The sequence below is a fragment of the Bos javanicus genome, chromosome X (assembly GCF_032452875.1).
Source record: "Bos javanicus breed banteng chromosome X, ARS-OSU_banteng_1.0, whole genome shotgun sequence".
Classification (NCBI taxonomy): Eukaryota; Metazoa; Chordata; class Mammalia; order Artiodactyla; family Bovidae; genus Bos; species Bos javanicus.
Genome location: NC_083897.1, coordinates 101,562,908 through 101,589,516, shown reverse-complemented (window position 1 = coordinate 101,589,516; position 26,609 = coordinate 101,562,908). Strand labels below are relative to the sequence as shown.

Genomic DNA, 26,609 nt, shown 5'->3' with positions numbered 1-26,609 from the left:
GACATCACCCTTATGGCAGAAGGTGAAGAGGAACTAAAAAGCCTCTTGATGAAAGTGAAAGAGGAGAGTGAAAAAGTTGGCTTAAAGCTCAACATTCAGAAAATGAAGATCATGGCATCTGGTCCCATCACTTCATGGGAAATAGATGGGGAAACAGTGTCAGACTTTATTTTTTTTAGGCTCCAAAATCACTGCAGATGGTGATTGCAGCCATGAAATTAAAAGACGCTTACTCCTTGGAAGGAAAGTTATGACCAACCTAGATGGCATATTCAAAAGCAGAGACATTACTTTGCCAACAAAGGTCCATCTAGTCAAGGCTATGGTTTTTCCAGTGGTCATGTGTGGATGTGAGAGTTGGACTGTGAAGAAAGCTGAGTGCCGAAGAATTGATGCTTTTGAACTGTGGTGTTGGAGAAGACTCTTGAGAGTCCCTTGGACTGCAAGGAGATCCAACCAATCCATTCTGAAGGAGATCAGCCCTGGGATTTCTTTGGAAGGACTGATGCTAAAGCTGAAACTCCAGTACTTTGGCCACCTCATGAAAAGAGTTGACTCATTGGAAAAGACTGATTCTGGGAGGGATTGAGGGCAGGTGGAGAAGGGGATGACAGAGGATGAGATGGCTGGATGGCATCACTGACTTGATGGACATAAGTTTGAGTGAACTCCGGGAGTTGGTGATGTACAGGGAGGCCTGGCGTGCTACAATTCATGGGGTCGCAAAGAGTTGGACATGACTGAGCGACTGAACTGAACTGATCCAACAATCAACTTGTATCTAGAATATATAAAGAACTCTCAAAACTCAACAGTAAGGAAATGATCCAATGAAAGATGGGCAAAAAACATGAACAGACATTTCACCAAAGTGGATATATGGATGGCAAATAAGGACACAAAAAGACATTCAACATCATTCTTAAGCCACTAAGGAAATAAAAGTTTAAATCAAGAACTACACACCTGAGGGTGGCGGTCCTAAGATGCCAGAGGAATAGGATGGGGAGACCACTTTCTCCCCCACAAATTCATCAAAAGAACATTTGAACGCTGAGTAAATTCCACAAAACAACTTCTGAATGCTGGCAGAGGACATTAGGCACCCAGAAAAGCAGCCCATTGTCTTCGAAAAAAGGTAGGAAAAAATATAAAAGATTAAAATAGAGACAAAAGAGGTAGGGACAGAGATCTGTCCTGGAAAGGGAGTCTTAAAAAGAGAGAAGTTTCGAAACACCACGAAACACTCTCACTGGTGAGTCTGTGGAGAGCCTTGGACCTCAGAGGGCATCAAAACTGGGAGGAAAAATAAATAAATAATTAAAAACCACAGATTACATGCCCAACGGTAACTCCCAGGGGAGAAGCAGCACAGACACCTGCATCCACCACTAGCAAGCAGGAGCTGGGCAGGGAGGCGCAGGCTGCATTGCTTAGAGTAAGGACAGGGCCTGAATGCCCCAAGGGCAATCTGAGGGAACTAACTTGAGATAGCAAACCAGACTGTGGGATAGCTATACAGCAAAAAGCCCTAACCCTAGACACCTCCAGGCCTGCTCACAGAACAAAGGACTGAGCAGAGCTAGCTGGCTGCAGACTGGCCCATCCCCCACTGGAGACAAGCAGGCGAGGGCAGCCAGAGCTGGAAGGGGGCAATCACGGCCCCAGAGAGGCATCCTATACCAAACTGCAAGCAGGCTTCGTTGCCAACAAAGACTTCTTGGGATTCTGGATGGTTGACATCCGCCTGAGAAGGTGTGCCAGTTGTACACCCAGAAAACTGAGCGGCAGGGATGGGGAGGCGGTAAGTCGTAGCAACTGCGCCCGCCAAGCACCTGGTTAGCTGAGCTGCTCGAACATGGGAAGGACACAAAACACAGGCCCAACTGAGTCTGCGCCTTTGTGGAGTACCTGAGTACTTGAACCTGAGCAGCTTAGACCTGGGACGTGCATACAACCCAGGGCCGGCCTCAGACAGTTCCCGGCAGAGCAACCTAGAGCCTAAGCAGTGTAGACAGGGAAAGCACACACACCGTGAGTGAGGACAAAACCAGTATGGTCAAGACACTGCGAGCACTCCCCACAGACACCAGTGTTATTTGTTTGCAGGGTTCCTCCCTCCCCACAGCACGACTGAACAAGTGAGCCTAAAAAAGTGTCCACCACCGCCCCCTTGTGTCAGGGCGGAAATTAGACACTGAAGAGACCAGCAAACAGAAGAAGCTAAAACAGAGGGAACCACCCTGGAAGTGACAGGTAGAGAGGTCTTGAGGCTACTGTAAGAATAAGAATGAAAACCAGAAGCAGGAGGCTTAAGTCCAAATCCTAAGAACACCTGAGAACTCCTGACTCCAGGGAACATTAATTGATAGGAGCTCATCAAATGCCTCCATACCTACACTGAAACCAAGCACCACCCAAGGGCCAAAAAGTTCCAGAGCAAGACATACCACGCAAATTCTCCAGGAACACAGGAACATAGCCCTGAGCTTCAATATACAGGCTGCTCAAAGTCACACCAAACCCACTGACATCTCATAACTCATTACTAGACACTTCATTGCACTCCAGAGAGAAGAAATCCAGCTCCACCCACCAGAACACCAACACAAGCTTCCCTAACCAGGAAACCTTGACAAGCCACCCACCCAACCCTACCCACAGCGAGGAAACTCCACAATAAAGAGAACTCCACAAACTGCCAGAATACAGAAAGGCCACCCAAAACACAGCAATATAAACAAGATGACGAGACAGAGAAATACCCAGCAGGCAAAGGAACAGGATAAATGCCCACCAAACCAAACAAAAGAGGAAGAGATAGGGAATCTACCTGATAAAGAATTCCAAATAATGATAGTGAAAATGATTCAAAATCTAGAAAAAAAATGGAGTTACAGATAAATAGGCTGGAGACAAGGATCGAGAAGATGCAAGAAAGGTTTAACAAGAACCTAGAAGAAATAAAAAAGAGTCAATATCTAATGAATAATGCAATAAATGAGATCAAAACCACTCTGGAGGGAACCAACAGTAGAATAACGGAGGCAGAAGATAGGATAAGGGAGGTAGAAGATAGAATGGTAGAAATAAATGAATCAGAGAGGAAAAAAGAAAATGAATTAAAAGAAATGAAGACAATCTCAGAGACCTCTGGGACAATGTTAAATACCCCAACATTCGAATCATAGGAGTCCCAGAAGAAGAAGACAAAAAGAAAGGCCATGAGAAAATACTTGAGGAGATAATAGTTGAAAACTTCTCTAAAATGGGAAGGAAATAGCCACCCAAGTCCAAGAAACCCAGAAAGTCCCAAACAGGATAAACCCAAGGTGAAACACCCCAAGACACATATTAATCAAATTAACAAAGATCAAACACAAAGAACAAATATTAAAAGCAGCAAGGGAAAAACAAGAAATAACACACAAGGGGATTCCCATAAGGATAACAGCTGATCTTTCAATAGAAACTCTTCAGGCCAGGAGGGAATGGCAGGACATACTTAAAGTGATGAAAGAAAATAAACTACAGCCCAGATTACTGACCCAGCAAGGATCTCATTCAAATATGAAGGAGAAATCAAAAGCTTTACAGACAAACAAAAGCTGACAGAATTCAGCACCACCTAACCAGCTCTTCAATAAATGCTAAAGGATCTTCTCTAGACAGGAAACACAGAAAGGGTGTATAAACTTGAACCCAAGACAATAAAGTAAATGGCAACAGGATCATATTTATCAGTAATTACCTTAAATGTAAATGGGTTGAATGCCCCAACCAAAAGACAAAGACTGGTTGAATGGCTACAAAAACAAGACCCCTATATATGCTGTCTACAAGAGACCCACCTCAAAACAAGAGACACATACAGACTGAAAGTGAAGGGCTAGAAAAAGATATTCCATGCAAATAGAGACCAAAAGAAAGCAGGAGTAGCAATACTCATATCAGATAAAATAAACTTTAAAACAAAGGCTGTGAAAAGAGACAAAGGACACTACATAATGATCAAAGGATCAATCCATGAAAAAGATATAACAATTATAAATATATATGCACCCAACATAGGAGCACCACAATATGTAAGACAAATGCTAACAAGTATGAAAGGGAAATTAACAATAACACAATAATAGTGGGAGATGTTAATACCCCACTCACACCTATGGATAGATCAACTAAACAGAAAATTAACAAGGAAATACAAACTTTAAATGATACAATAGACCATTTAGACCTATTTGATATCTATAGGACATTTCACCCCAAAACAATGAATTTCACCTTTTTCTCAAGTGCACATGGAACCTTCTCCAGGATAGATTACATCCTGGGCAATAAACCTAGCCTTGGTAAATTCAAAAAAATTGAAATCATTCCAAGCATCTTTTCTGACCACAATGCAGTAAGATTAGATCTCAATTACAGGAGAAAAACTATTAAAAATTCCAACATATGGAGGCTGAACAACACGCTGCTGAATAACCAACAAATCACAGAAGAAATCAAAAAAGAAATCAAAATTTGCATAGAAACGAATGAAAATGAAAACACAACAACCCAAAACCTGTGGGACACTTTAAAAGCAGTGCTAAGGGGAAGGTTCATAGCAATACAGTCATACCTCAAGAAACAAGAAAAAAGTCAAATAAATAACCTAACTCTACACCTAAAGCAACTAGAAAAGGAAGAAATGAAGAACCCCAGGGTTAGTAGAAGGAAAGAAATCTTAAAAATTAGGGCAGAAATAAATGCAAAAGAAACAAAAGAGCTAATAGCAAAAATCAACAAAGTCAAAAGCTGGTTCTTTGAAAGATAAATAAAATTGACAAACCATTAGCCAGACTCATCAAGAAACATAGGGAGAAAAATCAAATCAGTAAAATTATAAATGAAAATGGAGAGATCACAACAGACAACACAGAAATACAAAGGCTCATAAGAGACTACTATCAGCAATTATATGCCAATAAAATGGACAACTTGGAAGAAATGGAAAAATTCTTAGAAAAGTACAACTTTCCAAAACTGAACCAGGAAGAAATAGAAAATCTTAACAGACCCATCACAAGCACAGAAATTGAAACTGTAATCAGAAATCTTCCAACAAACAAAAGCCCAGGACCAGACGGCTTCACAGCTGAATTCTACCAAAAATTTAGAGAAGAGCTAACACCTATCCTACTCAAACTCTTCCAGAAAATTGCAGAGGAAGGTAAACTTCCAAATTTATTCTATGAGGCCACCTTCACCGTAATACCAAAACCAGACAAAGATGCCACAAAAAAAGAAAACTACAGGCCAATATCACTGATGAACATAGATGCAAAAATCCATAACAAAATTCTAGCAAACAGAATCCAACAACACATTAAAAAGATCATACATCATGACCAAGTGGGCTTTATCCCAGGGATGCAAGGATTCTTCAATATCTGCAAATCAATCAATATAATACACCACATTAACAAATTGAAAAATAAAAACCATATGATTATCTCGATAGATGCAGAGAAAGCCTTTGACAAAATTCAATATCCATTTATGATAAAAACTCTCCAGAAAGCAGGCATAGAAGGAACATACCTCAACATAATAAAAGCTATATTTGACACTCACAGCAAACATTATCCTCAATGGTGAAAAATTGAAAGCATTTCCCCTAAAGGCAGGAACAAGACAAGGGTGCCCACTCTCACCACTACTATTCAACATAGTTTTGGAAGTTTTGGCCACAGCAATCAGAAAAGAAAAAGAAATAAAAGGAATCCAGACTGGAAAAGAAGTAAAATTCTCCCTGTTTGCAGATGACATGATCCTCTACATAGAAAACCCTAAAGACTCCACCATAAAATTACTAGAGCTAATCAATGAATATAGTAAAGTTGCAGGATATAAAATCAACACACAGAAATCCCTTGCATTCCTATACACTAACAATGAGAAAACAGAAAGAGAAATTAAGGAAACAATCCCATTCACCATTGCAATGAAAAGAATAAAATACTTAGGAATACATCTACCTAAAGAAACAAAATACCTATATATCAGATCAGATCAGATCAGTCGCTCAGTCGTGTCTGACTCTTTGCGACCCCATGAATCGCAGCATGCCGGGCCTCCCTGTCCATCACCAACTCCCAGAGTTCACTCAGACTCACGTCCATCGAGTCAGTGATGCCATCCAGAAATCTCATCCCCTGTCGTCCCCTTCTCCTCCTGCCCCCAATCGCTCCCAGCATCAGAGTCTTTTCCAATAAGTCAACTCTTCGCATGAGGTGGCCAAAGTACTAGAGTTTCAGCTTTAGCATCATTCCCTCCAAAGAAATCCCAGGGCTGATCTTCAGAATGGACTGGTTGGATCTCCTTGCAGTCCAAGGGACTCTCAAGAGTCTTCTCCAACACCACAGTTCAAAAGCATCAATTCTTCGGCGCTCAGCCTTCTTCACAGTCCAACACTCACATCCATACATGACCACATGAAAAACCATAGCTTTGACTAGCCAGACCGTTGTTGGCAAAGTAATGTCTCTGCTTTTGAATATGCTATCTAGGTTGGTCATAACTTTCCTTCCAAGGAGTAAGCGTCTTTTAATTGCATGGCTGCAGTCACCATCTGTAGTGATTTTGGAGCCCAGAAAAATAAAGTCTGACACTGTTTCCACTGTTTCCCCATCTATTTCCCATGAAGTGGTGGGACCGGATGCCATGATCTTTGTTTTCTGAATGTTGAGCTTTAAGCCAACTTTTTCACTCTCCACTTTCACTTTCATCAAGAGGCTTTTTAGTTCCTCTTCACTTTCTGCCATAAGGGTGGTGTCATCTGTATATCTGAGGTTACTGATATTTCTCCCGGCAATCTTGATTCCAGCTTGTGTTTCTTCCAGTCCAGCGTTTCTCATGATGTACTCTGCATATAAGTTAAATAAACAGGGTGACAATATACAGCCTTGATGTACTCCTTTTCCTATTTGGAACCAGTCTGTTGTTCCATGTCCAGTTCTAACTGTTGCTTTCTGACCTGCATACAGGTTTCTCAAGAGGCAGGTCAGGTGGTCTGGTATTCCCATCTCTTTCAGAATTTTCCACAGTTTATTGTGATCCACACAGTCAAAGGCTTTGGCATAGTCAATAAAGTAGAAATAGATGTTTTCCTGGAACTGTCTTGCTTTTTCCATGATCCAGCGGATGTTGGCAATTTGATCTCTGGTTCCTCTGCCTTTTCTAAAACTGGCTTGAACATCAGGAAGTTCATGGTTCACATACTGCTGAAGCCTGGCTTGGAGAATTTTGAGCATTACTTTACTAGCATGTAAGATGAGTGCAATTGAAACCTATAAAACACTGGTGAAAGAAATCAAAGAGGACACTAACAGATGGAGAAATATACCGTGTTCATGGATCGGAAGAGTCAATGTACTGAAAATGAGTATACCACCCAAAGCAATCTATAGATTCAATGCAATCCCTATCAAGCTACCAACAGTATTTTTCACAGAGCTAGAACAAATAATTTCACAATTTGTATGGAAATACAAAAAACCTCGAATAGCCAAAGCAATCTTGAGAAAGAAGAATGGAACTGGAGGAATCAACCTGCCTGACTTCAGGCTCTACTACAAAGCCACAGTCATCAAGACAGTATGGTACTGGCACAGAGACAGAAGTATAGATCAATGGAACAAAATAGAAAGCCCAGAGATAAATCCACACACTTATGGACACCTTATCTTTGACAAAGGAGGCAAGAATATACAATGGAGAAAAGACAATCTCTTTAACAAGTGGTGCTGGGAAAACTGGTCAACCACTTGTAAAAGAATGAAACTAGAACACTTTCTAACACCATACACAAAAATAAACTCAAAAGTGTAGATTTTAGATTTTAGATCTTGGATTAAAGATCTAAATGTAAGACCAGAAACTATAGAACTCCTAGAGGAGAAAATAGGCAAAACACTCTCCGACATAATCACAGCAGGATCCTCTATGACCCACCTCCCAGAATATTGGAAATAAAAGCAAAAATAAACAAATAGTACCCAATTAAAATTAAAAGCTTCTGCACAACAAAGGAAACTATAAGCAAGGTGAAAAGACAGCCTTCAGAATGGGAGAAAATAATAGCAAACGAAGCAACTGACAAAAAATTAATCTCAAAAATATACAAGCAGCTCATGCAGCTCATTTCCAGAAAAATAAATGACCCAATCAAAAAATAGGCCAAAGAATTAAACAGACATTTCTCCAAAGAAGACATACAGATGGCTAACAAACACATGAAAATATACTCAACATCACTCATTATCAGAGAAATGCAAATCAAAACCACAATGAGGTACCATTTCACGCCAGTCAAAATGGCTGCTATCCAAAAGTCTACAAGCAATAAATGCTGGAGAGGGTGTGGAGAAAAGGGAACCCTCTTACACTGTTGGTGGGAATGCAAACTAGTACAGCCATATGGAGAACAGTGTGGTGATTCCTTAAAAAACTGGAAATAGAACTGCCATACGACCCAGCAATCCCACTGCTGGGCATACACACCAAGGAAATGAGAATTGAAAGAGATACATGTACTCCAATGTTCATCGCAGCACTGTTTATAATAGCCAGGACATGGAAGCAACCTAGATGTCCATCAGCAGACGAATGGATAAGAAAGCTGTTGTACATATACACAATGGAGTATTACTCAGCCATTAAAAAGAATACATTTAAATCAGTTCTAATGATGTGGATAAAACTGGAGCCTATTATACGAGTGAAGCAAGCCAGAAAGAAAAACACCAATACAGTATAGTAACACATATATATGGAATTTAGAAAGATAGTAATGATAACCCTATATGCAAGACAGCAAAAGAGACACAGATATATAGAACAGTCTTTTGGACTCTGTGGGAGAGGGCGAGGGTGGGATGATTTGGGAGAATGGCATTGAAACATGTATATTATCATATGTGAAATGAATCACCAGTCCAGGTTCAATGCATGATACAGGATGCTTGGGGCTGGTGCACAGGGATGACCCAGAGGGATGGGATGGGGAGGGAGGTGGGAGGGGGTTCAGGATGGGGAACACATGTACACCCATGCTGGATTCATGTCAACGTATGGCAAAACCAATAAAATATTGTAATTAGCCTCCAATTAAAATAAATGAATTTATATTTAAAAAATAAATAAAGTTTTGTAAAATAAATAAAATGAATTTATGATGTTAAAAAAAAAGAACTACACACCTATGAGATTGGCTAGAATCCAAAACACTGCCAATGCCAAATGCTCTCAAGAATTTGGAATAACGGGAACTCTCATTCATTGCTGGTGGGAATCCAAAATGGTACAGCCACTTTGGAAGATAGTTCAGCAATTTCTTATAAAATTAAACACACACATATGACCAGTTCCAAATTTATATGAAAATCAAGTGTCCTGCCATTCATACAAAAGTAGTGAGCACTGTGCTGCAGTTTTTAACTTCTCACAAATATAAGCAAAGCTTTCCTTGCTTAACAAGTATCAAGAGAAAGGTGAGAAACCCCATCTCAGTTGAAAACGAAATGTGTATGTACTTATCTCAAATTTGACTCAGAATTTCATGTCTATATGACAAAATACAAGCCTAGGTTTCACCCTGAAGATCTAATTTTCATTCTTTTGGTTTTTTAAAAAAATATTTTCTTATGTATATAAAGGTCTACAAGGAGATCAAGATTATAATGATTGTATAACTGTTAATATTTGAGCCTGATCATATCAGCCATTAAAAAAAACACAATTTTTAGGTCTCACATAAAATTATGTCTCAGGCTATATTTTTATTCATATTGCTTTGTCAGTATGATTTTAGGAGTTTTGCTTATTTAACACTGTCTATATTTTCATGTTATAAACAGCATTAAGTAAAGTGAACTTACAACCTTTATTTAAATTAAACCAACTAAGCCTACTTTTTTGAAAAAGTAAAGCCCATCTTGGATTAAAATAGTTATTTACCAGAAATGTATCATGCTGCTTTATGAATTTTTTAAAAGTATGAAAAGAAAAGAAAGGTAAGCTAAGCTTAACTACCTGTTTGTTTCTCAAGAAAACCTGGCTAAAAGTCCTTTTTTTAGTTTTAAATGAGGGAGAAAACTATTCTTGCTCATACCACATTTCATACCTTACTAGCAACCCTCTATAGTAGAAACCATGAGAGGATTTTTAGGTCTACTTGGGTAAGGAAAACAGGGGAGAAAATCAAGTAGGAAATTTTACAGTAAGAAAAAAAAAAAGCCCTGATGTTTCCCCTAGGGCACTCCCATTCGAGTTGAGATCCTTTGTGAGAAAAGAAAATCACACAGAGTAGGTGAATTACTTGGCCAAAATCAACAAATCCACAGAAAACCATTATTCTTTACTCAAAAGAGACAATTATTATTGGATCACTATATCTACAACTCATGGATCTTGCTAACATACCATGGGCTATAGAAATCATTTTTATGCAGGAGTTCCCCCAAGACCTGAAAATCATTTCAAAGGTTCTCCTGGGGTAAAAGATTGTGAGGGGATGAAAATGTCCTGGAACTAGTTAGATAGAGATGACAGTCACAAAACACTGTGGATGTACTAAATGCCACTGAATTGTACATTTTGAAATGGTTAATGGCTCATTTTATATTATGTGAGTTTCACCTTCATCAAAAACAAACAAACAAAAGAAAAACACTAAGAAAGACTGACTAGGATCAGCTGAGACTTCCTGAATGGTGAGAGACTAGATTTGGCCTTGAAGGATGTTGAAGATAAGAATTTAAGTCAGAGGCAAGAAATTGGTGAAGATGGCTCTAATGAGAGTGGTTTCCAAACGCTGACTGCAGCCACAATAACAAATAGATTTTAGTGCAAGCTAGTTCACTTATACACATGTGACACAAAGGTTCATGAAATAATACTTACTCTTCCCAAGCATAATAAACTGATTTTTTAAAATTCTATTCTACGCTATTTTTTTTTTCTTTTTTCTCTAAGTCCTGGTCATAATTCATTACACTGATCTCACAAAATGAGTGACAAACTCTAATGGCCTGCGGTGCCAAGTTAAGAGGTTTGGACCTGATGCAGGTTATTTTAAGGCCATGGAATTGACCACTAAGAACATAGTCAGGAATCTGTAGGCAGAATTTTAGGCTGGAAAACCCTCTACCTTGTGATTAAAGTGATTGTTTTATGATTTTGTCACTGAGATAAATTTAAATTAACTTAGCTAACACCACATGATGAAATCAATATGTGTACTATGTATTACTCATAGTTTTTCTCTCTCAGCTGTTTATCATTTAAATTGCTGGTCAATTTCCCAGAGAATGATTTTTCCTATGTTAATATGGAGGCTTGCATTAGTCTGCTGCTGCTACTGCTGCTGCTAAGTCGCTGCAGTCATGTCCGACTCTGTGCAACCCCATAGACAGCAGCCCACTAGGCTCCTCTGTCCCTGGGATTCTTCAGGCAAGAATACTGGAATGGGTTGCCATTTCCTTCTCCAATGCATGAAAGTGAAAAGTGAAAGTGAAATCACTCAGTCGTGCCCGACTCTTAGTGATCCCATGGACTGCAGCCTACCAGGCTCCTCCGTCCATGGGATTTTCCAGGCAAGAGTACTGGAGTGGGGTGCCGTTGCCTTCTCTGTGCATTAGTCTGGATAAGAATATTCAAGGTATTTCTACAAGAGAGACAAATTCTAAATTTGTTTTATTTTACTGTCGTAAATTCAAATAATTCCTTTTTCTTATTAAGGAAACAGTTGCTTCATTATAAATCAGAGGATGAACTGTTTACAACATTTATAGAGGATGGACTATTTACAACAAACTCTCCTAAGATGGTGGTGGGGTATCTTCATGAAAAACAGAAAGTGTGCTCCTCATTATTCATTAGAGGCATTCAGGATCAGCTACACAACCATCTGTCCAAAATGCAGAAGAAGGGATTTTCAGCTCTGACTGAAACTGTGCCTTTTAACTTGAATAGCCTATCATTTTTGACAATATGCCTGAGATTCTCTTAGCTTAATACAAATCCAGCATGTAAATTCTTGGGAGAAAAAAAAAAAGGATATTTTGTGTCAGAAATTGTGATCTTTCCCCTAGGTTTAATTAATTAATTCACTTTAAAATAATGTGAACATCATCAGTGATACAAATGCCTGTATCTTAGAAAGAACAATACTTCTTGTCCTTCAGAGATGAAAGGAGAGGTTGCACATCACCTGGCTGTGGACAGAAATCAATCTATTGCTCATGATTGACTGCTGCTGCTGCTAAATCGCTTCAGTCGTGTCTGACTCTGCGACCCCATAGACGGAAGCCCACCAGGCTCCCCCATCCCTGGGATTCTCCAGGCCAGCAACTAATTAAGATGGGGAGTACGTTCTTTTTTCAATTTCTAAGAAAAAGCAGTGAAAGTTAGTTAGCTTGTGTTATAATTTTAAACCCAAACAGCCAATAATTATGCTATCTCCAGGAGGCCAAGGTTTTTCTCTCAATAATTTAATTCAGCAAGCAGAGCTCTGTAACAGGCAGGAAGGAGGCAGGGATAAAAAGGCCAGAATTGGCTTTAGGACTCTGTGACCAATCTGTGCCAGACAGCATTCAACCTTTTATCTAAGTGCAAGTTTTAAAAAATATTAATTTTTTGGCAACACATAGCACATTTAGTCCCAAGGCTAGTGTAACAATTTTTCAGTGTAGCCACCTGCTTTGGGCACATACTAGGATACTCAATATATAAATACTGATTTGTAGAAGGACAGCCTAAGACATCCAGTAAGTATACTATCACTCCCTAGTTCACACACACACACACTCCTATTTGTCTAAAGCATAAAGTAAATAAATACTTTTTAAAAATACATTCACAAGTCTAAAAGCAGACCCACACATATTTTGGATACTTGATTTATGAGAAATGTAGCTCTACAGAGAACTGGAAAAAAGTTGGCCATTTCCAAAAATGTGTTAAAGACAACAGGACCCAAATGGAGTTGCTTATGCTAAGCCCCCTGTCACCAAACTGAAATTTAATGTTGTTACAGTTTCAGCTCTCCTAGAAATAGAATCTTAAACCAGTCAACCATGAATCTCCTGATCAGCATTATCTGCCTGATAAACCCCTGCCATTCCCTATAAGGAAAGTAACCTTACAATAACCAATCCAATTTTTTGCCTAGTAAAACTTCCCAAAATCTCTTGCCTTGTATAGCTCTTTAGAGCTCCTTTCCATCTGCCTGATTCATGAATCACTGAATAAAGTCAATAAGCTCTTTAAAATTTACTCATAATTTTGTTCTTTAACAAATGGTCTGGGTTAACTGAATAGCTACATGCAGAAAAATACAACCTGACCCCTACCTCTTTTCACACACACACCTACAAATGTGTTACGTTAGATTATAGATCGAAATGTGAAAGGTAAAAACAATCAGATTTCCAGAAGATAACACAGGCAAATATCATCATGAACTTCATGTAAGGAGCTATTTCTCAAATAGGAAACAAAAAGTACTAATTTGATTGAGGACAAATTCTTCATCAAAAACACCATTAAGAGAGTAAAAAGGCCAACCACAGACTGAAAGATATTTACAACACATACAAAGGAGTCATATCCAAAATCTATACAGAACTCCTACAGATCACTAAGAAAAAGACAAGCAGCCCAATAGAAATTAGACAAAAGACAAATAGGCACCACATGAAAGAAACTATCCAAAGGACCAAAAAATGTGTGAAATGTGCTCAATTTCACTAGAAATTGGAGAACCACAGATTAAAATTAGAGAGCTGCACTACACCCACTGATCAAAATAACTAAAATTCAGGGCTTCCCTGATGGGTAAGAATCTGCCTTACCCATCCAGCGATTCCACCCCTGGTCCAGGAAGATCCCACATACCGCCTGGCAACTAAGCCCATGCTCCAGAGCCTGGGAGCTGCAACCACCTAAGCCCATGCATGCTAGAGCCCGTGCTCCGCAACAAGAGAAGCCACCGCAATGAGAAGCCTGTGCGCTACAACTGAAGAATAGCCTCAACTCACTGCAACTACAGAAAAGCCCATGTGCAACAAAAAAATGAAGACCCAGCACAGCCAATAAATAAATAAAATTACCTTAAAAACAAATAAATAATAATTAAATTCAAAAGACTAACAGAATTGAGTGTTAGAATATGGTTCAGTCCAGTAGCTCAGCTGTGTCCGACTCTTTGCGACCCCATGCACTGCAGCACACCAGACTTCCCTGTCCATCACCAACTCCCAGAGCTTGCTCAAACTCATGTCCATTGAGTCAGTGATGCCATCCAACCATCTCATCCTCTGTCGGTCGTCCCCTTCTCCTCCTGCTTTCAATCCTTCCCAGCATCCGGGTCTTTTCAAATGAGTCAGATCTTTGCATCAGGTGGCCAAAGTATTGGAGCTTTGGCTTCAACATCAGTCCTTCCAATGAATATTCAGGATTGATTTCCTTTAGGATTGACTGGTTTGATCTCTTTGCAGTCCAAGGGACTCTTAAGAGTCTTCTCCAGCACCACAGTTCAAAAGCATCAATTCTTCGGTGCTCAGCTGTCTTTATGGTTCAACTCTCACATCCAAACATGACTATTGGAAAAACCATAGCTTTGACTAGATGGACCTTTGTTGGCAAAGGAATGCCTCTGCTTTTTAATATGCTGTCTAGGTTGGTCATAGCTTTTCTTCTGAGGAGCAAGTGTCTTTTAATTTCATGGCCGCAGTCACCATCTGCAGTGATTTTGGAGTCCAAGAAAATAAATCTGTCACTATTTCCACTTTTTCTACATCTATTTCCCAAGAAGTGACAGGACCAGATGCCATGATCTTAGTTTTCTGAATGTTGAGTTTTAAGCCAGCTTTTTCACTCTCTTCTTTCACTTTCATCAAGAGGCTTTTTCATTCTTTGCTTTCTGCCATAATGGTGGTGTCATCTACGTAGCTGACGTTATTGATATCTCTCCCAGCAATCTTGATTCCAGCTTGTGCTTCGTCCAGCCCAGCATTTCACATGATGTGTTCTGCATATATATTAAATAAGCAGGGTGACAATACACAGCCTTGACATACTCCTTTCCCAATTTGGAACCAGTTTGTTGTTCCATGTCTGGTTCTGATTGTTGCTTCTTGACCTACACACAGGTATCTCAGGAGGCAGGTAAGGTGGTCTGGTATTCCCATCTCTTAAAGAATTTTCCACACTTTGTTGTGATCCAACAGGAAAATAAAATGCTGGTGGAAATTTAAATTTATATAAGCACTATGACCAGTCCATCCTAAAGGAAATCAGTCCTGAATATTCACTGGAAGGGCTGATGCTGAAGCTGAAACTCCAATACTTCGGGCACCTGATGCAAAGAACTGACTCTTTTGAAAAGACCCTGATGCTGGGAAACATTGAAGGCAGGAGGAGAAGGGGATGACAGAGGATGAGATGGTTGGATGGCATCACCGACTCAATGGACATGAGTTTCAGTAGGCTCCAGGAGTTGGTGATGGACAGGGAAGCCTGGCGTGCTGCAGTCCATGGAGTCACAAAGAGTTGGACATGACTGAGTGACTGAACTGAACTGAAGCACTATGACAGCATCTATCAAATCTGAACCCAAGAATGCCATGTGAGAAATTTTAAAATTATATAAAAAAAAGAACTTGACTTTTAAAAAAAGAATACTATTTGATCTGGCAATTGTACTCAGAGACATGAACAACAGTCACAGCAAACTATTTTTAATAACCCCAAACAAACCTAATCTCTCAAGAGTAAACTGTATATAAATGATGCCATACCCATACAGTATCTTCCTGTATACATACAGGGCTTCCCTGGTGACTCAGATGGTTAAGAATCTTGGGAGCAATGTAGGAGACCTGGGTTCAATTCCTGGGTTAGGAAGATCCCCTGGAGAAGGGAATAGCCACCCACTTCAGTATTCTTGCCTGGGAAATCCCATAGACAGAGGAGCCTGGCCGGCTACAGTCCTTGGGGTTGCAAAGAGTTGGACACAACTGAGGGACTAACACTTTCACTTTCAACACCCATACAGTAGAATATTCTAGAGCAGTGAAAACATACAAACTATCTCTACAGACAGACACATGAACAAATCTCACAAACATAATGCTGAGCTTAAAAAAAAAAGCCAGCCACAGAAGAATAAAAACCAGACATTTCCATTGACACAAATTTCAAAAGCAAGCCAAACCAAACTACGGTGATAGCAGCCAGAAGAGTAGTTGCCTTCGGAGAATAGAGAAGGTGTAATGACCAGAAAGGGTCATAGGTAGGGTTGCCATGTAAAATACAAGCTGCTCAGTTAAATATGAATTTCAGATAAACAACAGAGAATCTTTTAATATAAGTAGATCCCATGCACTATTTGGGACATGTATTTTTACTTGTTAAATCTGGCACCTCTAGTCAAGGTTGATGTTTTGGGAGTCCTGGTAATATTTTCCTTCTTGATATCCATTCTATAAGCATTCATTGTGCATTTTTCTGTACATGTGTTATACTTCACAATAAAAAAAAAAACTTTAAAAAAGCAAAAGTACACTCAGTACAGCCTTACAGATTTTAAAATATCTCATCCAACCACTGTTCTTCCCACTCTTAATCACTGTATGTGAGAGCTGAGGATCTGAAGTGTTGCTATGTCCAAAGCTGTGGGCTCTACATTCAACTTTGATTAGAATTACTTTTACACAGCATGTTTCTTTATTTCTGGAATCCTTTTTCATGCCCTGCCTTTCAGGGGTTTTACTTAATTTGTGACTGGCTTAATCTTACCAAGGGCTTCCCAGGTGGCTCAGTGGTAAAGAATCCACCTGCCAATGCAGGAGACACAAGAGACGTGGGTGGGACCCCTGGGTCAGAAAGATCCCCTGAAGTAGGAAATGGCAACCCACTCCAGTATTCTTCCCTGGGAAATCCTAAGGACAGAGGAGCCTGGCAGGCTACAGTCCATGGGGTCACAAAGAGTTGGACACAACTAAACAACAATAATCTTACCGAAGGGCAACATTAGGATGGAAGGCCAGCCTCTATCCATCAGCCGAGAAAGCACAAACCCGTGGTCAAGAAACAAGCTGAACTGACCAGCCAACCTGCAGGGGTAAGAATGCACTGGCCTGAAGCTACAAGAAAACTAGCACCTTAGGGCCAACAACTTGGATACAGACACTGTTCAGCATCCATAAAGTCGAATGCTTCAATCTGCAGCCTGTTTTCTAAACTTACCAGAGGTTTACACAAATACCTTGAGTGGTTCCATCAATTTCCCTTCTTACAGATACATCTGGAAAACCCAAGTAAAGAGTAGGGACCAGTGCAAACAAAAACCTGAATCATTTTTCTGTTCTGGATTAAAGAAGATGGTATTTATTGGCAAAAGTTCTTGCGTGCTCAGGGTTTTTAATGTTGTGTTGTTTGGTACTTTCAGTCTTGTTTTGAAATGAACCATTCCCAATCCTAAATGAAGAAAGACTACAAGTTTGGATCCTGCTCTCTGTAACATTTAGGATCAAACTTTATAGGCCAGTGGAACCCTTATCCGCCCCCTACCAGCCTTGAGAGTGCCAGGTTTCTTCACTTTAATAACAAACTCTTTGACAAAGGGTATTAAGGAGAGTGATTAGGTTCCTGGGCTGTGGAGACCGGTTGCCTGGAGGAAACCCAGCTTCACCACTGAGACTGTGTAGCTCTGGCCAGTGAGTGACTGACTCATCGCTCTGTGCCTCAGTTTCTTCGACTGTAAAATAGGAATTAAAAATTAAAATAAATTTATATTAAAAAAATAAAAATAAATAGCTGATACAAAGGGCTGTTGGGAGCATCTAATGCCGTGTAAGGTGTTTAAAGCACAGCCCCTGGCACACCTTCAACGCTCATCGATGACTATCATCAACCCTACCTGCGAGGGTCTTAGCATCTATAAGGACTCTACTTCTGTATCTAATGTAGGGAAAGCATCTAGATGCAGCTGGACAGAGGAAGGGGAGGTAGTCCAAGAGCCTACAAAGTCTGACCCAAGCTGTGCCCAATCCACAGAAGGCGAAGCAGCGTTAGGAGGCCAAGGTAGTGGCCACACCTGGACCCCAAACTTTGGCTGGGACCTCTGACCTCGGGTGCCCTCTCTACTCACATTACGGTTGAAGTTGTTGCCAGGCAGCAGCGGTAGGGCCATGGCTTCGAGCGTCCGAGGGTCAAGGGTCCGAGAAAAGAAGTCAGCAGGCAGCGGCCACCTTTCGGCCGCTTTGTTTGAGCCCCCCCTCACCCCCACTCCACGTTACCTAGAGACGGAGACAGTGTCACGGAAGGAGGAGGGGCTTCCGCGGGCCGGGGGCTCGGGGCGGGACCGGGGCGGGACCGGGGCGGGGCTAGGCGGAAGCTCCGCGCGGGCGCCTCCCCCCGCCCACCCCACCCACTTAGCCGGGTACCGGTCTCCCCGGAGGCTTTTCTCTCCACAAGCGTTGTGCACACACAAAGGCTGTCTACCGCACCATTCCCCGCCCCCGCTGCTTGCTGTTTTAACCCTTTGATAGAGCTCAAAGCCCTTCCTGCACTGAAGCTCCTCTGTTTCTTGCAGATTTCTGTTTCTCGCCATTTGGTTATTAAATTTAGTTCATACAGAAGAGTGCAGAAAATAAAATGACACCCGTGTCCTCACAGAAATGTAACACCAGTGCACGTTACATTTACATCAGCTTTTACTTTGTAATTAAAACGTTCCGGATGAATCCCAAGCCACACAAACCCCAAGCGTCTCCCATCCCGCCCCCCACCACCACTACCACCAAGAAAATCCATTTAGCGGTAACCATCATCCTCAGTTCTTCCTCTGTACTTTTTTCCGTTTGAACGAAACATTTTTTAAGATGCTCCTTCCTGGTGCAGTCATGGTGGCCAAGGGCGGGGTCAGGTGGCACAAAAAGTGGCCTCTGTCACTCCATCAGGCACCCAAGATACCCAAGCCAGCGGCTCCTCTCCCCACACCTACAGCTACTCCCTCCCCGAGTCCTACTCTACTGGTTGGACACTCCGGGTAACTCTCAGCCACCACATCCTCTGTCTCAGTCGAGACCCTATTATTTCTTGTCTGGTTTTCTTTTAAAACAGAAACAAAACAACTAATATTGCCTCCAGAGCCATCCTCTTATATAATTCATGGTGCACCTGTTACTCTTCAGCTTCAATATTCTTCTAGCTATCACGAGGCAGGCCAATTCCTTAGCCTGGTCAGAGCCTATGTCAGTAGGTGCCCACGAACGCCCTCCATCCCTTTCTTTGCCCCGTTCCTCTACTCCAGCTCCGAGGAATCACTGACAGTTTCTAAACCAAACTCTACAGTCTCTGGCCTTTGAGATTTTGCAAATTTCACTATCTGCTGGAAACACCCTTCCTTGCCATCTCTCACCTGGGTAACCCCTTCTTGTCTTTCAGGGCTTGGTTCAGTGGGGGAGAGACGTGTGGAAGGCTTTGCCATTTCCGGGAAGCGTTCCTCCACCTTCTCCACTCGCCAGTTATTAGCTGCCCGTTCTAATGGTGGCTTTTGTGGTACTGCAATGTAATCACGCCTTTACTTGACCCTCTTCAAATGCCCACCAATTCTCCCAGGGCAGTAACTCTCTTCTCTCTCTTCTTATTCCTTAAAAATATACATTATGGATTTTCTGTCTTTATAAATTTCACCCTATGAATTTCTGCTACCTGCTTTTTTCACCTAAGATTTTGTTTTTGAGATTTCTACATCTTAACACATGTAGCTGTTTCATTCATTTTAAACGAATTGTATGATTATACCACAAATCACTGATCCATCTGTTGATGTCATCTGTTGATGACTATGAGGTTTTTTCCAATTTTTCACTAGTTATCAATGCTGGAGAGAGCAACCCTCTCCTGTTTCTTTGGAGATTATCTAGGCTACATATCTAAAGGTGGAATTGTTCACACATTCAACTATACTAGATCTCCAGAATCTTTAAACCAATTAAGAAAGTCCCCTTTCATCTACATCCTTTCAACAAAAGTTATTACCAAATTGTGTCATTTTGAACAATCATTTGAATAAATATGAAATGGTATGCCACTGTTATTTTAATTTGTTTCTCCCTAATTCCTAGTGCAGCTAGTCATCTTTTCACAGGCTTGTTATCTTCTTCTGTGACTCGTCCATTCATATCCTTTGCTGATTTTTCTATTTGATCATTTGTAATTTTAAAACTATCTTCTGGATACGAATCTTAGGCATAGCAAATATTTTCTCATCATTTGCGTTTTGGTTTCTCCATTTATAGATTTCTTTATTGTACATGAATATGTCATTTTACTCTACTTAAATAGATAATTCTTTCCCATTATGGTTTGTGCTTTGTACATGAATTCAAAAATTCCTATAGAACAAAATTATTCTCCTATATCTTCTTACAAATATTTTTAAATGTTTCTTTTTCTTACTTTTTAAATTTGAAATAATTCAAAACCAATAGAAAAGTTGGAAGAATAGTACAAAGAACTCCTGTTTACCCTTCACCCAAATTTCCCCAATTGTTTTTTGTTTTACCATGTATTTTATCATTCGCTCTGTATACACAAGTTTTCCATTTTAGAGTAAACACCAGATATCATACCCTTTTACCCCTAAATACTACAGTTTATATTTCCTAATAACAAAAACATGCTCGTATATAACTAAAGTACAATAATCAAAATTATAAAGTTGGTATTAATTAATAAAATATTTTTCTCACTATAAATATTTAATGTAAATATTGTCAACTGTCCCCAAAATGTTCTTTTTAGCAAAAATTAAAAAATAGTTTAAAATATCTGGTCGAGATCTCATCTAACATCACAAATTACTAGCTTTTTGTTTATAGCATTTTACCAGGAACACCACAAGAGAAAGTCTGTGTCCTTCTCAGTCATCAAAGGAGCAGGTGCATAATGTGTATTTTAACCATCAATGGTGAAGTTAACTTCAGTCACTTGGTTAAGGTACTGCATACCAAGTTTCTCCACTGTAGTGTCTTTTTTTTTTTTTTTTTGCCTTTTTTAATTAGTAAGAATTCTGTCAGGAGATCATTTGGAACTATGTAAATACCAAGTTACTCATTAAATTACTAGTGTCAATTGATTATTTTGCCCACATCATTTATTACTATTGTGATGGCCAAAGGATGTAACTCCACCATTCCTTCTACAGATTTTAGCTGGCATTCTAATACAAGCAATAATTTTTTCCTAATTATTTATTTATTCATTCATTTATATCAGAATGTTCTATAGACTCTTGTTTTATTCAGTGTATTATAATATGTTACTATTATTTATTTTGATGTAAAAAATGTCCTACATTTAGTCAGTGAAACTCCCTCTAAGCTGACTCTTCTGTCCTTTTGTCCATTTTTCAAGCACCTCTTTGTACTCTGCCATTACAAGATATTTGAGATATCTGTAGATATAGGTAGATATGCTTCCTTGGTGGCTCAGATGGTAGAGAATCCACCAGCAATGCAGGAGACTTAGGTTCAATCCCTGGGTTGGGAAGATCCCCTGAAGGAGGGCATGGCAACCCACTCCAGTATTCTTGCCTGGGAAATCCCATGGACAGAGGAGCCTGGTGGGCTATAGATAGGCACAGATAGCTTCATCTATTTCAACTTCTGTCTTTGGATAGACAGATAGATATTAAAACCCATGAGTTTATACTGATATGTCCAGTTTCAGTCAACACAATAGAGTACGTGTTCGAGTTCCCCTTTCCACATCTATAACGCCCTTCGCAAACTGTAAGAAGTCTGATTCCAATTACCTTCAAAATAGTAAGACCCCGCAAAATGGTTACAGAACAGCTAACTCATATCATTGTGAAAACAAGCTTACTAACCAAAGTTCAATATAGGCGTTCAGTTTTTTTTTTTTTCCTTTATTCAATGTATTTAGTCAAAATACTGTGTACCAAAATAACTTGGGTGTTTCCCCACTTTAATTCTCCCCTCCCTGTTTAGAGTGATTATGTTACTTTTGTTACTCATTTGAAAAATAGTCAGCTTCATTCATTTTGACTACGCCAAAGCCTTTGGCTGGGTGAATCACAACAAACTGTGGAAAATTCTTAATAGAGATGGGAATACCAGACCACCTTACCTGCCTCCTGAGAAACCTGTATGTAGGTCAAGAAGCTACAGTTAGAACCTGACATGGAACAACAGACTGATTTCAAATTAGGAAAGGAGTACGTCAAGGTTGTATATTGTCACCCTCCTTATTTAACTTATATGCAGAGTACTGGAGTGGAGTGCCATTGCCTTCTCCGATATGCAGAGTACATCATGTGAAATGCCAGGCTGAATGAAGCACAAGCTGGAATCAAGATTGCCAAGACAAATACCAATAACCTCAGGTATGCAGATGACATCACCCTTATGGCAGAAAGTGAAGAGGGACAAAAGAGCCTCTTGATGAAAGTGAAAGAAGAGAGTGAAAAAGCTGGTTTAAAACTCAACATTCAAAAAACAAAGATCATGGCATCTGGTCCCATCACTTCATGGAAAATAGATGGGGAAACAATGGAAACAGTGACAGACTTTATTTTCTTGGACTCCGAAATCACTGCAGATAGTGACAGCAGCCATGAAATTAAAAGACACTTTCTTCTTGGAAGGAAAGTTATGTCCAACCTAGATAGCATATTAAAAAGCGGAGACCATTCCTTTGCCAACAAAGGTCCGTCTGGTCAAAGCTATGGTTTTTCCAGTAGTCATGTATGGATGTGAGAGTTGGACCATAAAGAAAGCTGAGCACTGAAGAATTGATGCTTTTGAACTGTGGTGTTGGAGAAGACTCTTCAGAGTTCCTTGGACTGCAAGGAGATCAAACCAGTCAGTTGTAAATGAAATCAGTCCTGAATATTCATTGAAAGGACTAATGCTCAAGCTGAAGCTCCAGTACTTTGGCCATCTGATGCAAAGAACTGACTAATTAGAAAAGACCCTGATGCTGGAAAGATTGAAGGCAGGAGAAGGAGATGACAGAGGATGAGATGGTTGGATGGCATCACCTACTCAATGGACATGAGTTTGAGCAAACTCTGGGAGATGGTGAAGGACAGGGAAGCTTGGCGTGCTGCAGTCCATGGGGTCTTGAAGAGTTGGACATGACTGAACGACTGAACTGAACTGCTTCGTTCTGTTCCCATTTGTAGCCCACACTCAAATTTTTTGCTCCATCCTTGTCTATTTCTTCTTTGTCTTTCTTATTTTGTAGTTGTGCTTCTCCTATTTCCATTTGATTAATGTAGCCAGTGGTTTATATATTTTGTAACTTTTTTCAAAGAACCAGAATTTTGATTACTCTGACCTATTGGTTTCTAATCCTAATCTTCACTAATTTTCTACTCTTACCTTTATTTTTTTCTTCCTTGTGCTTTCTTTCAGTGCATTTCTTGTTCTTTGTCTCACTTTTTAAGTTGATACAATTCATTCACTGTTATTTTATTGATGTAAGTGTTTAAGTGTATGAATCTTTCCTCTGATCTCTAAATGTATCCAATAGCTTCTGATATGTAGTGTTTTCATACTTTTTTATTCTAGTTTTATTTCACTGTGATAATAAAGTGTTGTTTGTAATATTTCCATTATATAGAACCTACTGTAGCTTTCTTTGTGACCTAATATTTGATGGATTTTTGTAACTGTTCTATGTGCAGTTAAGAAGGAAGGCATGCATACTCACTATTATTAGGTCCTAAAGTTCCTTATAGATCAATGAGATCTATTTTATTGATTATGTTGTTTACTTTTTCTGTATCCTTATGTTTCTGCCACTTGATCTATTCTGCACTAGGAATGACCTGTTGAAGTTTCCTACTAGCAATCTATTTCTATCTGTATCATCTTGCATTTATAGTTTCTGCTTTTAAAAGATTTTTAAAGATTTATAAATGTTATACTTAACATTATGAAATTGGATTTTTTGCATTATAAGTTATCTATTTCTGTCACATTTAATTATTTTTGGCCTGAATTCTACTTTATTTGATATCAAGGATCAAAATCCCCACTTATTTGTTATTTCCGTTTGCCCATGTCTTTATTTTTAGCCTGTATGACTCAACTTGGATGTATCTCCATACACCATACATTTGAGTCTTGCTTTTAAGCCATATTGCAAATATTTTTCAGGTTTCCCTGATGGCTCCATGCCAGTGCAGAAGACATCAGTTCGATCCCTAGTCCTGGAAGACCCCACATGCCACAGAGCAACTAAGCGCGTGTGCCACAACTGTTGAGCCTTTGCTGTAGAGCCTGGGTGCTGCAATTACTGAGCTCACGTGCTGCAACTCCTGAAATGCGTGCACCCTAGAGGCCGTGCTCCACGATGAGAGAAGCCACCTCAATAAGAAGTTTGCACACTCAAACCAAGAGTAGCCCTCTCTGCAGCTAGAGAAAGCCCGTGTAGCAACAAAGACTCAGCACAACCAAAAATAAGTAACTAAAATTATTTTTTTAAAGAAAATATTTTTCTTTTAGTAGGTGAGTTAAGCCCATTCACACTTTTTTTTAAAGCAAATGTACTGTCTAAGCCTATTCACACATTGATGAAGTGAAAGTGAAAGTCACTCAGTCATGTCCAACTCTTTGCAACCCCATGGACTGTAGTCCATGGAACTCTCCAGGCCAGGATACTGGAGTGGGTAGCCTTTCCCTTCTCCAAGGGATCTTCCCAACCCAGGGACTGAACCCAGGTCTCAAACCCAGGTCTCCTGCATTGCAGGCGGATTCTTTGTCAGCTGAGCCACCAGGGAAGCCCTCACACATTGATAGGACATATTTTTTATCTCAACTCTGATGTACTAGTTTATATTGTAATCACCATGTGTACCATGTATATTTACTGTTTTTCTTTTTGTCAATTAGTTTTCATTGGCCTATAGTTTCTTTACAATGTTGTTAGTTTCTACTGTGCAGCAAAATGAATCAGCCATACATATACATATAACCCCTCCCTTTTGGACTTCTTCCCACTCAGGTCATCACAGTGCATTAAGTAGAGTTCCCAGTGCTGTACAGATTGCTCTAATTAGTTATCTATTTTATACATAGTATCAATAGTGTATACATGTCAATCCCAATCTCCAAGTTCCTCCAATCCTTCCCCTTTCCCCCTTGGTATCTATACATTTGTTCTCTACATCTGTATCTCTATTTCTGCTTTGCAAATAGGATTATCTATACCATTTTTCTGGGCTTCCCCCATGGCTCAGAAGTAAAGAATCTGCCTGCGATGCAAGAGCCACAGGAGCTGTGGGTTCAATCCCTGCATCCAGAAGATCCTCTGGAGGAAGGCATGGCAACCCCCTCCAGTATTATTGCCTGGAGAATCCCATGGCCAGAGGAGCCGGGCAGGCTATGGTCCACAGGTTCACAAAGAGTTGGAAACAACTGAAGCAACTTAGCACAGCACAGCACATACCATTTTTCTAGGTCCCATATATATACATTAAAATGATATTCATTTTCCTCTTTCTGACTTATATCACTCTGTATGACACTCTCTAGGTATATCCATGTAACTGGTTTTTTTCCTTCCTTATGTGTTTTCTTTGCTATTGTAATTTATAAATTCTCTTAGTGTTCAGGAAGACTTGTGATTTTTTTTCTAGTGCTTACTTTTGTACTTATAACTTCTTTAAGACAACTGAGTATCTCCAGTTTTACCAAATAATATTAAATGTTTTAAAAGTGATTATAACCAATACACGGAAATTTTCATTTCAATACATATACTTTTATTTCTAGAAGTTTCCCTTCTTCTCTTTAAATCTATATGTTCTTAAAAGTGGGATCCTTCTCTTATAATTTCTCTCACTTATTTTCTCTTTAATTATTTTTAAAATACTTAGTTTAGGGTCCTTAAACAACAATTCTACCCTTTGATGTTCATTTTCCCTTTTTCCTGTGTTGGCTGACTCTTATTCATGGACGACTGCTGCCCTGTGTGTTTACACATGTTTCTGTGGGGCAAGTAGTAGAGCTGGAACTCTTACTTTCTGATTCCAAGTCCAGTGTCCTCTTTAATACACCACATCTCACACAGTCCACATGCAGATGGTCTCTGTCTTCTAAGGGAGGATATTTTCCAAACAGAAAAACAAGTGTAATAAGAATGACTCTCTTAAGGAAGTAACAGAACAAAATATCTTAAATCAAATCTGTCCAAAAAATCTAGGGCCTGAGTCTAACACACCCATCCATCTATTGCCCTGGTTGTTCACATGTGCTATCTCCTCTGAGCATTTTGATTCCTTCACTTTTGTACTTCTATAGGTACTTCCCACATACTGTCTCCTATAAACACATAGAGTCTTAGATTCATTAATTCAAAGGTTTTCCATTTGTGTGCATGCATGCAAAGTTGCATCAGCTGAGCCTGACTCTTCTCAACCCTATGGGCTGTAACCCTCCAGGCTCCTCCATCCATGGGATTCTCCAGCAAGAATACTGGAGTGGGTGGCCTTTCCCTTCTCCAGGGGACCTTCCTCACCC

The 26,609-nt window shown here is 39.8% G+C and overlaps 1 protein-coding gene across 5 annotated transcripts in view; it reads right to left on the bottom strand.

Moving 5' to 3' along the window:
• Positions 1-19,567, bottom strand: part of EFHC2 (EF-hand domain containing 2) — a 240,422-nt gene extending 220,855 nt beyond the window's left edge. For 3 of the 5 annotated variants that reach the window (XM_061410374.1, XM_061410378.1, XM_061410379.1), the window contains exon 1: positions 19,475-19,567. In XM_061410374.1, the coding sequence (XP_061266358.1) occupies positions 19,475-19,543 (69 nt within the window). In that variant the 5' untranslated portion in view covers positions 19,544-19,567. Of the gene's footprint in view, positions 1-18,202; positions 19,436-19,474 lie in introns of those variants that run through there. The other 2 variants (XM_061410377.1, XM_061410376.1) reach the window with 2 other exon arrangements.
• Between the last annotated feature and the right edge of the window lie 7,042 nt (positions 19,568-26,609).